General features: G+C 42.2%; 1 protein-coding gene across 1 annotated transcript; it reads right to left on the reverse strand.

The window, feature by feature from the left end:
* Positions 1-964: 964 nt before the first annotated feature.
* Positions 965-9,794, reverse strand: LOC135987679 (amine sulfotransferase-like). The gene is given in 6 exon segments (XM_065632729.1): positions 965-1,090; positions 2,421-2,600; positions 3,504-3,600; positions 4,175-4,299; positions 6,327-6,535; positions 9,647-9,794. Coding segments are annotated over 6 exon segments (876 nt in total). The 5' UTR covers positions 9,786-9,794.
* Positions 9,795-15,351: the final 5,557 nt, after the last annotated feature.

Genomic DNA, 15,351 nt, shown 5'->3' on the forward strand with positions numbered 1-15,351 from the left:
TTCAATGGGTGGAGTTGAGAAATATGCAGGAGTTGGACCTCCCTCTGTAAGCAACCTAAAAGTCACCACTGTCTACAAAGGTGAATATATCATAGACCGGATTCATGTCAGGAGTAGAGTTGTTGAATCTGCAAATATTTTTAAGCTGTTGATAGGAAAAAATCTTGAGATATGTCTCTGTCTTCTCAGGGGAAGCCCATGGGCAAGCTGCTATGTGAAGCTGAATCATGGGCAAGTTAAACCATGATAGGGAGTCAATGAATAAATGAGGAAGGACGTCATCATAGAAGGTAGTTTTTCACATCAGTAGTTCTAGTAGATCATCAGGTGTGGTAGAGTGGATGTTCACTTAAAAACTGCCATGACTATGGCTTGTGTTTTTTCCTCTGTATTTCATGTAGCGAAGTGTCAGACATGACTTGAAGAACCATGACAGACAACACAATGAAGTGTTTCAGTCAATAAGCAACACGAGAGAATGCAACACGAAGGTCACTTTAATAGCAAACAGTTGAGAATTGGTGTTCACCAGGGAAATAGGAAATCAAACATCAAAGCATAACCATACCAGAGCTGGTCAATCTTCCAGTTTGGACACTGAAGATTCTACCAAAAGAAGCCTCATGAAATGCACAACTGAAATATTTTTCAGAGAGTTTTTAGCAACACCGATCTATCCTCACTGGGTTGTCTACAACTCTGATATTATTAAAGCCAATGAAAGTAAAAGCAAATATGAAGAAAGGAAGTCAGTCTACTAAGAAAGTTGATTAAGCTATCTTGTAAAATTTCAAACAAGAAACTGTTGGAATTGAATAGCTTCCTCAGATAACTCACATTTTCTGACTGAGCTGTCATCATTATTATTTCTGTAACATAGCTGAAAGTGGATGTATTTTCTTTCAAAACTTCAGATACATCCATCCAGTATAAACACCAAAGGATGATGAAACTCAAAACCAGCCTACATTTCATCATTAATATCCCAGACAAATTTGATGGGCAAGGTCTTCAGTCTCTCCTTAAAGACTTTGTCAAACCTTTCACTCTGTGCCACTGTCATGATGTTTTTCCAGTCTCCAACAGTGGAAAGAGGCAGCAAAGGGAGGTGAGAAGCAGAATATGAACCTCTCTGAAGTGCACTGCAAACAGTGAGTGTTAGTCTTGGGAAGCAATTCCTGGCTTCCTCAGCATTTCCCTGTCACTGGCCAGCAGAGAGAGGCTTTGTGAGCTTTCTCGAGGATATGCTTCCAAATCTAAGTGCTGTGAATAAACCACAGCATAGACCTATAATCCTGACTCCTCATAAAGTTATTCAACTAATTTGTTCTGGTGTTTTACTGATTTATCTGAGATCAAAGAGGAAATTATTAAGAGCAATACCTCTCATTTTTCTCTCAATGTACCACTCTAATTCCTGGAGGTCTCCTACACTGGGCATTAGGACATCTTAGCAATGGCCAGGAGCCCAGGGATGCCGTACATGGACTCAGAGGGCAGTTGGGCAACAAGGTCTTTGCTCACACAATTAAGGTGACCCTTGCCTTGAAAAGTAAGTGCCCTGGATTGGCTGAGATAGAGTTAATTTTCTTCCTAGTAGCTGGTATAGTGCTGCATTTTGGGTTTAGTATGAGAATAATGTTGATAATACACTGATGTTTCAGTTGTTGCCAAGCAATATATTTATACCAAGTCAAGGACTTTTCAGCCATAAGGCTGCAGGTGGACAAGAAGCTGGGAGGGGGCACAGGCAGGACAGCTGACCCCAACTGGCCAAAGGGATATTCGATACCATATGGTGTCATGCTCAGTATATACTTTGGGAGAAGAAGAAAGAGGAGAATGTTTGGAATGGTGGCATTTGTCTTCCTAAGTAACTGTTACACATGATGGAGCCTGACTTTCCTGGAGACAGCTGAACACCTGCCTGCCCATGGGAAGCATGCTTTGCTTGCATGCATGGCTTTTGCTTTACCTATTAAACTGTCTTTTTATCTCAACCCATGAGTTTTCTCACTTCTATTCTTCTGATTCTCTCCCCCATGCCACTGGAGGAGGTGAGCCAAGTGGCAATGTGGGGCTTAGTTTCTGGGTGGGGTTAAACCATGACAGTAAGAAACAGTAAAAAAAAGTATTATCTTACCCCCAGCTTGGTACAATCCTTAAATCCTTTCCTGTTTCTGACAGGTCTGTTACAACTTGAGTTGCAATCAGTAAAATGTTACTTTTTTATTATCCTCAGGAAAATATGGTAAAATCACTGACGCCATGGCAATAAAACTGCTCTTATAAATTTAATTTGGCACCAACCTGAACTCTCCCTCTGAAAAAGGGGCATTCCAGCTGAGACCAGAAACCCTTGGTTCATCTCATACCAAGAAGTGTGGGATCACATAATTGTTGCATTGAACTGGTTCTACTTTACGTAGAGATCTGCCCTTGTTTTTCTCTGCTAGTTCTTCTGGCAGGTTCTTATAGTTTGCCCTGGGATCTTTTCTCATGTTCTCAAATGTAGCCTGTCTCACAACACTGTCCACTTCCTCTTCACTCAGCTTCTTGCCAAAGAAGTTGCAGATGTTCAGCACAGCACTTCTGAGATCCTGCAATAAAGTTACTTTGAAGAGTCTTGATGATGCAAAGAACTGAATGCATAAAGTAATGGAACACGGGATAATAAAGGACATATATTCAGGTGCAAAACTGTCCTTAATTTTTATGTGAGCATAGTTTCACTTGCATCAGTTGAATACTGGAGAGCGGTGATGCTGTAGCTAATGGCAGCAGTATGCCCCTAGAGATGAGGAATTCTGTGTTCTGCTTCCCATGCTACAAACCCAGTCTGCATCTCGCATTAGGCACCCTGGCAAAGTCACCCCTGGAATCCCACCTGTCACTGTGAAGACACTCAGCCCATGGGGATTTTGTCAGTCGTTGTCCTAGCAAGGGACTCGACGTGAGCAACTCCAGGCTCCAAAGGCTGAGGGACCGGGGCAGCGACACTTGAAGTGGCCATGGCTGGGGGGCTCTGGGGCTTGTCCACGAGGAGAAAGGCAGATGCCCCCGAGAAACAAGAAATCCCACAAAGGCATGGGCAGCAACCACACAGGAAACTTCTGGTCAGCAAACTGAGATCTCCTCAAGTACTTTAAAGCCTGCCTCTTAAGCACTTCCTTTAGTGGAACTGTCCTTATGAACACAACATTCCTGTTAAAGATACTTGCAAAATTCTTGTTCTGTACTATTTCAGAAAGGATATTTTGGGATCGCAGGGAAGATAAGGTCTGTCAGACTGGAAGGTGTTTTCCCTAATAATTGTCTACTAATTGATAAGACCTTGAACCAATGAGACAAATTACTTCATCCTTTCAGAAGTCTCCATTTGAATCTACTCCACAATGGATTAAGTACTTTCCAGTATAAAGCATACTTATAAAGAGCTGTCTGAAAATGTACTCAATATGGGAAGAGATTATCTTGAATGCAGTAATACTAATTGGCCTCACCTTTTTCATTTCTTTATAAGTAAGGAAGAGTATATTGAAATCCTCTGCATGACTGTACCAGCCTGCAACATGATCCATCCATGAACTGGCAAGTACCGAGCAAGGGAAATTATTAAAACAAAAAAATAAAGGTAAATACTATTAAGAGCTAGCAGTAAAACAGTAAAATTATCGGTCATTTATGTCTTTGAAAGAGTTTTTTTAAATAATATTTTTGATAATTTGAGGAATACATACTCACAGTCTTTGTGACAATTCTCTGAGCTCATGTGGCAAATTCTCTTTTGTTTCTAGTAATCTCAACTAATACTGGCAGAAGCAAAAAACTACTTCTCTATCTTTGCTGTACAACTTCTATTCTTATCGGTTCAGCTCCACTAACCAAGTGCAGAAAGTGCTACCAGATTTTCAGTCATATTCTGCATCAGCATCCAATTCAGGTAAAATAAGCAGCTTGCATGTTGTTGGGGAGCAGAGACATGAAAATGCTACTCCCTTTGGACCAGCTTTCATCAGAAAATGGTGTCAAGCTCAGCCTCTGCACCTTTGGATTCAGGTTACAGCATAGCTGAGGATTCTGGTAATTGATATTTATTGATATAATTAATCTCCTTTCAGTCTGAGGTCAGGGAATAAAATTTGGGCTCCACAGTAAGAAAGATATGCTACCTTTGCCAGCTAAAAACCTCTTCATGAAAAGATCAAAATCTAGTATTTTCTCTAATGTGTTCATGAATTTGGAGAAGTGATAGTAAGAAACCATAACATCCTTAGGGTTCCTGGTAACATGAATAACCTGTAAAACAATAAGACTAGTCTCAGAGATATTAAAGGACTCCATTACCTTGATAACCAGTGCAGTTGTCCGTAGAGAACCCACTAAAAATGTGTGAAAACAGTCTGAAGATGACAATCATGTTAGATAAGTTCTGGATAACGTAGTCCTGGCAATTAGTTTATAGGTGGTGTTATTTCTGTCATTGCCATTGCAGTTGTACAGTGCCTGCGGCTAATTCTCTTCATGGGATTAGTGTTACAGGCTTCAGTGATACGGATCACTTGTGCAAGGCAGTCAGGTTGAAATAATAACACTAGAAAATTGTTAGTTCGATTCGGCTTCACATTTCTGTGTACAGTCACAATGAAATGAAGAAGAGTTTCTTGTAAATCCCAGCTTTTGTAGTGTTGACAGCATCATTACTCTGTGATCTAAACTCCCGGTGCTGCTGCCAGAGGCAGCACACAGACAGATTTGGAATGACATGTTAAGAGGGAGCCTTGGCATCTTAAAAGAAGGAGCTGTTATAGGCAAGGGTTATTTTGGCTTCTGCTGACTCCTGACCACAGAAGAGCTGCTGCCTCAGGCAGAGACCAGGCACCACCACTGAGATGGGCAGCCTCCTGCCTTTCGACTGGCAGCATGTGCCAGCTTCTACTAAGTTTCTGCTCCTTAACACTTAGTGTCTAATTAGGGAGAGAAAATACAGCCTGGCATGTCGCCCTTATGAGGTTACAAATGTTTGCAGGGAGAGACAGAACAATCATGCTCTCAGACTGCCTTTCTAACTGGGTAAAATGACTACTTTTGATTCCTGCTTAGTTGAAAATTTATCTGATTATCTTTTGTGAAACGAAAACCTTTATTTCCAAGGTGTATAAAATAAGGATTCCTAAGTGCATTGCAGGAAAACCCAATAAATGCCTAGTTCAAAAGCTCTGATCTGAAATCACAGGAAAAGTTATTCTATGGTTTGATAAAAAAAATGAACCTGAGTGACATATTCAAGCAAAAGTGGAAAAGATCCCCCCCGCAAGAAATATTTTCCTGAAGTCAGAAGACTTTCCATATTTTCTGACTTGGTGTGCTCTGTGTGATTTTTGGGGCAATTTTCTCATTCTTTGTTGGGCATCATTTGGATTTCAGATCTTCTGCATGCAAGCTTTCTCTTCCAAACTTCACTGGCACTGTGAAGAAGAAGGTGAGCACATAGCAGTTTCCCATGACACCCGTATCTGTGCAGAAGGTAACAACAGCACTAAGAGCTGGTCTCCACGGCCCCTATGGGCAGAGCTCTGCCACAGCTTTCCACTCACTCAGCTGTGTGGAGTCCTTCATCAGAAATAAGGATGAAAGGGGCAGAAGTCATGGGCACCACTATAAGAAGGACTAGCAGAAGTGTGAAATCTTTTGCCAGGGAGCAAAGTAACAATTTGTCGTAAGGTGGCTAAGGCAATTCTCGGTGTGCTGTTAGAAGCATACATCCCATATACATCTTCAGATTTGCCCGTGTGTCCATGCTCTGTCAGTGAGCCTTAGTGTAGCAGCCGGGTTACAGCTGTCTCCAGGGAGGCACTTGCCATGGGAGACAGGCCCTGAGCTATGGCACAGCTTATCATGGAGAGTCCTATTCAAAAACTCACAGCACTGGGGAGTAAGAAAAGGCAGTTCTCACTTTCCCTTCCTACCTACTATAGTCCCATCCTACTCATATTTTCTGTGTGGGAGACTTTTTTTCAGACTCATAACTTCACTGGAATTGGTCATTTTCACAAAGGGAAAATCAGTGCAAGTCTTTGACCCTGGCAGATCCTGCTGAGGTGCACCACCCCTCTCTGTAACAGTGTTGAAGTGGAGAGATTTGGCAAAAGGAAACAGAAGAAATGGGCTTTAGAAGGTCCCTGATCTCCCCACATATATGAAGGAGGTGATATTTATACCAAAACACAGGGAACTGAAAGAGGAAAAAGGTAGGATTTGGACCAATTACTGAGGCAAATTGGCATGGTTGGTTTTAAGGAAATTGTTAAAATAACATCACTTACATGTCCTCTTTTGTTTCTCATGTCTCTTGGAACTAAGTAGTAAGGCAGGTGGGTGGCAAAAATACGAGGCAAAGGAAGAGTGGCAAAATCCACACTTTTTATATTGTATTCCAGCCATGGGATTCTGTCCATCATTTCCATATTTTCTGTTCCATTACGGTGGCCTTAATTCATTATTAGGGCCAAAATGTTTTGAGTCCACACAGTTCCTGAGAAGGAAACTTTTGATTTGAACTTTGCTCGATCTTTTTTAATTATAGTATATTGTCATAAACAGAGCATCTGCACAGCTATAAGGAGTTTCACTTTGTGAATATAAATACAACCTTACATACTGAAGAGGGCAAACATTGTTTTAGTGACTGTTGAGTGCAAAAGGGAAGCATATTTTTGTTTTGTTCCTGCAGAAAAGCCATAGCCAGTACCTAAACCTTCAGTTCCTTCAGCCAGTATACTCAGCTTCACAAAAATTATGTCTGTCCTCATCTTCTTGTGGCAACATGAACGGCTGCATCTCTGTGGGCCACACACCTAAAAATATCTCATGCTGTGTGGATCTGGAAAATACCTTTGCTTCTAGAACTCCTGCAAAGTGTTGTGAGATGCCATGAAACAAACAGCTGATAACACTGTGTTTGTAAAGCACAAGCGAACCCCACAAAGCAAATGTTTGTGACAACAGGTTTTCTAAAGTTCCCTGGAGAAGGTCTGACTCCTGGGTCACAGCTGCTGGCAAGGATGATCTAAAAAAGCAGGACCCTGAAGGTGGCCGACCGCTCTGCCAGTTGTGGCAAGTGCACTTCCCTCCTCCGAGAACTGGTGTGGCAGTTGCACATCCCCCTCTGAGAACTGGGGCCTCCAATGGGGCAGTTAACGGCTCTTTTTGTGGGGACCCGGAGTCAGTTGACAGAGTCGTTAGCAGAGGAGGGGCCCAGAGAAGCTGAGAAGCTTCTGGAATGCCCACAGCCAGATCTGATCAGACTCTAAACAGGGCTCCTGCCGAAGACTCCCTTTGTGTGGTCGTCTTGGAGCAGCAGGTCTGCTGAGCCAGAGCCCTCCCCTTAGGCTGGAACGCTGTCTAAGGAAACTTCCCGGGATTGGGAGCGCCTCGCCTCCTCGTTTGGGTGAGTGATAATTTACTGGATATATCCTTGAGTAAGTCCTTGCTGAAACAGGTGAGTGTTTGTTTCTTGTGGGCAAAACAGGGCAGAGGGCTCTGGTTTTGTTTCTTGTGAGTGTGTGCATGCACGCTGTGGATCCTCATTATTCTTATTTTGCTGCACCCCAATAATCTCCTCAACTGATATACGAACCTGCATTTTATGTTATCAGGGTGCTAACTAATTGTAGAAACCCTGTTTCTAGTCAGTTTACTGGCTGCACTTTTCCAGCCAGAATAAAGTCTGTTTTGGACCTTGTTGTCTGCCTAAACTGACTTTGGGGTGCCTCCGTGACACCAGTGTGTGTTCATGTGCCAGCTGGTAATAGTGGGAGGCAAATCCTGAATGATTAGCTCACTTGGGCAATGAGCGGAACTGTTTAGCCCCAGGTCGTCTGACCTTCTCAGGACGATACTAGTGGTGGTTCCTTTCCCCTTTTACATGATAGGCCAGTAAAGATGGACACTTGAGATAATTCAAATTGATGCAGAAGAGCATTGAATTATTGCTATAGGTTATCCTGAGCAAGCACAGAGAAAGGAAGGCATCTGAAACTGAAGCCTTGTTGTTAAGACCTCACCCAGGATGGAAGCAATTGGTTCTGGAGATTAGACTGTAGATTTAACATCACTGGGCAAGAAAAAGAAATAGCCCTAGGATTCAGAGGAACCATACCCAATGATTTCACAACTTTGACTGTCTTGCTCTGCTCAGCATAACCAACCTGGACAACTTTTCTGCACAGTGGTAGAGATTCAACAGAAGGATTGAAGGGTACCTTAGATTGACAACTGGGCAGGAAGAAAGAGGGTAGTGGGGCAGGACAGAAGAAAAGATGTGAATGAGAAAGAGATAACATTCTGTGCAATTCATAACTCAAAATCGTATTCCGATTGCTTCGTGTCCCAGAATAGTCCATAACTTTTCAACATGAAACTCCTACTTGCAAAGATGTGCTCATCTCAGTGCCATAACATTTTTACCCCTTAAATGCTGCCTTCTTATCTTCCCTCTCTGCCTTACTTGGTCAGCTCACCTCAGTGCTACCTGACAATAAGTTAGCATTGCCTGGGCTCCCTGTCCCCTCGCTCTGTCTTCAACGACCCCTCCACAGGCTTCTCGTATCGCATGTACCTTCACCACAACCACACCTGATACTGCCTGCCACTCCTTCTGGGCTTCACTCAAGAATGTCTTTCTGCCTCAGGTATTTCAACTGGATACCTGTGGGAACAGTGAACTCCAGCAAGATGTTCAGTGACCCTAGGACAAGGACATATGCTAATGAAACACTGGCCATGCTATTTGAAGGCTGCATCTTGAAGGCTGCTGAAGAAAACCAAAGAATAATGGTAGAGGTTCCTAAGAGCACAAAGAGAAGAGGATAGCAGAGGCCTTGAAAGTACAAGCACAGATTGTCAAGGCTTTAGTCATAAATCACTGCCTAATGCATGATGAAGTCATTAACTACTAATCACTAAAGAAATGCAGTCTTGAAAAATGAGTAGACCAGTTTTAGAGCATAAAGTGAACTTGTACGGTGATCTCTACACAGATCTAGGCATGTCAAGACTTTAGATTTCATGTAAGATGACAGTGAAGCCAGGTGGTTGCTCAGTTGCATTTGCTTCAGGTATAGGAATGCAGAATTCATCACACTAGTGTCCTGTGTTGCTATGTAGGCAAATAGTATTTCATTATCCTTGAAAGGAAGTGTAGATCAGTGACTCACATTTGCTCGGGTCTCCTGCTTGGCTGTAATTTGGATGCAACAACCACCAAATCACCTTCCATGTGAGTCCACAAGTCATTCCAGTTATCCCAGAATCATCTCCAACACTCACGCACCCAGCCCTACCAAAACTATGTCGGTGTTTGTGAGGCACAGGAGGTCAGTTTGGTTTGTGTGTAGCTTGCTCTGAGTACACCTACAAGACTGAGTCCAAGAATGAGTTAGATCAACTTGACTGGACATGAGCAGGAACCTTGTGTCTGGCTGTTCAGACCATAGCTATGCAGGGTTTGTACTTAATGCTACACCGCATATACTCAGAGATGATTCGGGTCTAAAAGTAAAGCTAACAACCCTAGGTACTGCTGCAGTTAGATGGCTTAATAAAGGCAGATTTTCCCCCCCTTTAGAAACAATTCCATTCTTACCTGATTTGGGGTAAGTAGTTATAAATATGTCACTATCATTTATTTCAAAATCCTCTAGGTAAGTTACGTGTTCAGGTGTAGTAATTACTGCAAAATAAAACCCTTTGTATTTGAATACATATTCTTTTGATGGTTCCATTATTAATCTGTTGTCTTAATAGGCATATAACCTGTAATGAGAAAATGTAAAGTTATATCTCTTTCTTTAGTTGTCATCTCACAGAAACAAACACACAAACAAACAAGTAATTCAAACAAAGAATCCAGTGCTGCCAAATTTTAGCAAAATGCATTTCTGCAAAGCCTCATCTGGAGTACTGTGTCCAGCTCGGGAACCCTCAGTACAACAAAGACATGGACCTGTTGGAGAGGGGCCAGAGGAGGCCATGAAACTGATCAAAGGGCTGGCAGAGCTCTGCTGTGAAGAAGGGCTGAGAGAGTTGGGGTTGTTCAGCCTGGAGCAGAGAAGGATCCAGGGAGACCTTATTGTGGCATTTCAGTACTTATAAGGGGCCGATAAGAAAGATAGGGACAGACTTCTTAGCAGGGGCTGTTGTGACAGGACAAGAGGTAATGGTTTTAAACTAAAAGAGGGGAGATTCAGGCTAGACATGAGGAAGAATTTTTTTACAATGAGGGTGGTGAAACACTGGCACAGGTTGCCCAGAGAGGTGGTAGATGCGCCGTCCCTGTAGACATTCAAGGTCAGGCTGGATGGGGCTCTGAGCAACCTGATCTAGTTGAAGATGTCCCTGCTCATTGCAGGGGAGTTGAACTAGATGACCTTTGAAGGTCCTTTCCAACCCAAATCTTTCTATGATTCTATGAAAATTCTAGAAACAATATACTGAAATTTAGATTTCAGATTTTCATAAGAACATCACTTAGGATATGTTTCTAATGAAAATTTTAAAAAAGAAAAAGAGAGGTGTATAGCAATACCCTTTACTCATGTACAAATGTATGCTACATGCATGTAAAAACCAATGTAACTGAAGGCAGCCTACATAAAAATAATTCATCAAGATTCCTCTAGGATCTGAGTGACTGTAGAGTTTTCTTTGTGATGTCAGTAGTTCTTGAACAGAGCTAGCTCCACTACCAAGCTCTCATTCTGAATTTTGTAACTGAAACTGCATGTGGAATGTCTTACGACAATTTCTGCCTCCTTCTACTTGTTCTCTGTCTCATTACTAATGTTTCTCCCATAGCAAGAAAAATTTCTGCAATTTGGGATAGGTAAGCATGAACTCGTATTCTTTTCTTAAACATGCTTTCTGGTTTTATGAGATTGTTGTCTTGTGTCTCATTAACACCATTGTTGTATATTTGCCAGAAAAAAACATTAATCATTGTTGTCGTGGTGACTAGGGAAGGGCAAACTCTTGGAGAGATACAGGAAGAGTAAGAGAGACTGAAGAGAGAGACTGACTTTTGTAGTTAAGCCAGAGTCAAGTGGAGTGTCTAGCTTTGAAGGTTTTGGTCTGTATCTCTTTTGTAGTCTTTGAGCTGAATGACACATCCATGGATTTCAGTGAACTTAACATCCCAGTCACTCACTCCTGCTCAGTAGATGAACTATTTATTAATATCATTAGAAAATGTAGAAGCCTTGGCAGAAATGACGTAAGCAAGTTCACTTCCAAGCTTGGACATCACAAGCATTGTCTTATGTGGGCTAAAATGTTTGGAAAGAGAGACTTTCCTACCTGGAATTTTGTCTGGGTTTCTGCCCCCTGCCTTCCCCTCGCGATGCAATCATTCCCATGCCCTCTTGGACTGCTGTGTTTGCCATTGCTTCACCATAGGGATATCGCCCTTGCTTAGTTTTGTCAAATCAGCTGAATGCACAAGATGAACCAGCTGAGTGATCTGAATTCACCACAACAGGCGGACCTTGGAAATCACATTCCTGATCCCACCTGTTATCATTAGCTTCTCTCCAGTTTGCCCTTGGCTTCCCCTTTGCCCTCCTGGTCCGTGAACTCCCCTGGCTGGGCGCTGCCTGTGCTGCCCCAGAGCGCTGCCCTGGGCAGGAGCGCTGCCCTCGGGCCCTTGCAACCGGGACCTGCCCTCCTGCTCAGGTGCCTCAAAAAGCCCTGGAGATCGCCAGTGTCCTGGCCGTGGTAAAGCACCTGTGTGCACAGACAGTTCCTGCCGGGCTTGTGCTGCCTCCGGAGCCCTGGGGCTGCCCGGGCTGGTTGGCTGGGCAGGGGAAAGGGTGCAGCAGGGGGACAAAAATGGAGTGGCTGTGCTCAGAGGAGTGTGTCCTGATTTTAACTTGTCATTTCCTTCTTAGAAGAGGGCCCCCATGGCAAGAAACAACAAATGTCTAACAGCAGCTCCATCACCCAGTTCCTCCTCCTGGCGCACCTGCTGCCCACCCTGACCTGGGCAGATGGGGTCTGGTAAGCTCCAGCAGCTGCAGGAGGACACGCAGATGTCCCTCAGAAGCAGCAAAGAACGTGGCAGGCCCTGATCTAAACAACTCCTCGCACATAAAGTGCTACTGAGTTTTAAGACAAACACACGCCTTTGTTTTCTGAGATTAATCAAATTTAATTTCTCCTGACAACACCCTCACGTGGTGTCACTAGACAACAAAAAAACCCTTTTGCTTTGGGGGATGTACAAGCTCAGTTCTACTGCCAGAGACCCATGGGCAAAGAAATGCAGCTGGATGTCTCCTTCTTGGGAGTACGGACCCCTGTGCTTGCCCTGTCCCCCCTCCAGCCATGCCGGCGCCATGGGCCATGGCCAGGGCAGAGAGAGGAGCAAGTGGAGCTGCTGCTGCGTGTGGTGAGGGGCTGCCTGCCTCGTGGCAAAGCCTGTGTTTCGCTGACTGAAACAACAACCAGCAACCTGGAGCTCTAAATGGAGAAAAACCCATGTTTAGAAATCGGTTGGTACACTTTTAAATTCAAGCATTACCTAAGGGCCACAGTCCATGTGGAAGTCTAAATGCAGCCATTCCTCATGAAATCTGTGTCTGCGCTCTCCTATGGGGTATCTGCCACCGGCATACTCTGTCTCTCTCTTCCTTTCACGCCTGTAATTCACGACTGAATGTATTTTACCTGTGTCCTGTACTCGAGTTCCCAAGTTCAGCTGTTAATTTGAGGGCACATTTTTTTCTTTCTTTGAGAGATAGTTTTCTCTCTGATAGTCACTAGTTTGTGTTTTGTCCCCAAAGTTTTCTAGCTAGAAAGAGGGAAGGGTTTGGTGCCTTTTTGCACTGCAGAAAAATGAACAGGGTGAAACTGCTAAGTTTTGGAAGGAGTTGTAGGGATGGTGTCAAAGCCAAATAACCCCAAACGTATGTGCTGCATGATGGGAATCACATGCTTTCACATAACATGAGTGGTGTGCGAAAAGATGTTGCCAGGGCAAAGTGTATAGGCAGTCACAAGGAGGACTGGCATAAATTCTCCTTGACGAAGGATATGGAATGGTGAACCAAAGAGGTTTACCATTGGTGAAATAAATTCTGAATTTTCTACTATTATGTGTATTATTTGCATGTTTTAACTTGCATTTGTTTGTTACTTTTTTTCTGGGAAAACAAAGTAATTAACATAAATTTCAGTGACTTAGCTGTGGCCTAGCTGTGGATGCTTGTTCCTTGACTCATAGGCTCCAGAGGGTATGTCAGTAAATATGAATTTCTATGCTGTTTTCAAATGGATCAAAAAACCCTAGAAAACGAGCTAGTCCAGCTAGAAAAAAAATAAATAAAATTGCTTGATCACCCTTATATTTTTCAGTCTTTAGATACAAAGTCATTTTACAAAGTTAAGCTCACAGGAAATGGGACAAATCATGAATAACACAGTGACAAGAGAAGTGTGAGAACCAGGACAAGAGAGAGTCTAGAAAAGATAATTTTTTATATATTTTTTGCTTAATCTTTTACTAGACTCAGACCCCCTGCTTCAGTACATTACTAGTCAATGAAGGTCAGTGTTCTCAAAATATATAAAATGAAGAATAATATAGCTACTTAAGCAAAGCAGGCTAACAGTCTGATCACGGGATTCCTATATTCTGGTTTCAAAGACAGTGTCTTCCTTTAGAGTGTGAAGATTTGACTATTGCTGCATTATAATACATGATTTCAGAAGTTCTACTTTTACTGGGAGATCAAAGTCATAACCAAACTGAAAGATGAATGATTTTCAAGAGTGTGTTAGATTTTGTATGGAGAATCTGAGAACATCATGCCCATGAAAGTAACCATCAATTGGATAAAAACTTTTTAAAAACTATAATGACTTTTTTCCAATAAGTTAAAATTTTAAAATCCACTAGGGTAAGAGGAAACTGAGAAGAATGTTAAAAATTACAAGCATTAAATGTTGTAAAATATGTCTGGCCTAAGAAATTTATCAAAACCAATGATATGAAAATAAGATAACCATTGAATTGGGCCTAAAACTCTCTCTTTTAACAAAGTCTAGCCACTTACTTAGGCCAGAGCTGAGCATTGAACTCTCCATTTCACACAACACTGCGAAGCCATCTCCTTGCATTTCCTGCCTTACAGTAAAATATGCCTGTGGTCACCATTATCCATGTATTTAATTCACAGTTGTCTGTGTGTGAAGATTTTAACAGAAATTTTAAAAAGCCTTGAAAAGGACAGTGATTGAAGAACATTATTTTCTTTTCTCTCGGTTGGAGTAAAGACCTCAAATCCTTCCAATTGCTTTCCATGACCAGTAGCTGAAGAGCATTACACCATCTACGTAGTTTTCCTGTATGCATGGCAAAAATTTTCAACCAGATATCTTATTACTTCTGCCTTGGCTGATCCCCTCTAAAATGTCTGTATCTTCTCCACAAGTGTCCACCTTCTCAAAAACTATTTAAATCATTGCTGGCTTAGACTGTTGTAATGTCATTTGCTTAACCCTGTTACACTTTCTCGTATTCAAGGTATTTACAAGCACTTGTCTTTTACAGTTCTACTGCCCCCTCTTTAGCCTGGTTCAACTTCTGATATATTGGCTTGGTACTCTCATTTGCTGTTTGAATAAAAACCTTTCTCCTTAAACCTGTTTGGAAAAACCTCACAGTTTGCCTTGGGACATTTTTTTGTATCTTTGAATGTAACCTGTTCCCACCACAGTCTCCAATTTATCTTTTATTCAGATTTTTTTCTTCAGAGCTGTAGATTGTCAAAACAGCATCTCTCAGATCCTGCAAAGGAAGGCATAGATTGGGGTGGTGGAGTATACCATTATATATCACATTATACTCCATTCAAGACCAGGTTTATCAAGGCTCTTTGACATTTTACCTCTCAGTGTTACTTTGAACAATGTTGCCAAAAGCTGGATTTTGGAAAGAGGAACTCGTGATGTCTTTGGATTAGAACCAATGAATGGAAAAATCTTTATTTGCTTAGTCTGTCTACTTTGAGACTATTCTTCTCAAATGAGGTAACCGGGTAATGCTGGTTTTGGTCCTTAAAATATTTTTTTAATCAAAATTCTACAGACTCTCCAGTTCATTAAGCCACTGCAAAGGACCCAGGCTTTTTTTTTTTTTTTTTTTTTTGGCTTTATGTTTTTTTTTCCTGTGGAAAGGACACAGGCTTTTTTATGTAGAATTTAATCTAGGATACCACAAACTATATTATAGGTGACATAACACACAAAAACCAGAGCTGTAATCTCATGGGCACTAGCTGCCCATAGAGAAAT

This window comes from Caloenas nicobarica, chromosome 3, assembly GCF_036013445.1.
Source record: "Caloenas nicobarica isolate bCalNic1 chromosome 3, bCalNic1.hap1, whole genome shotgun sequence".
Taxonomy (NCBI): Eukaryota; Metazoa; Chordata; class Aves; order Columbiformes; family Columbidae; genus Caloenas; species Caloenas nicobarica.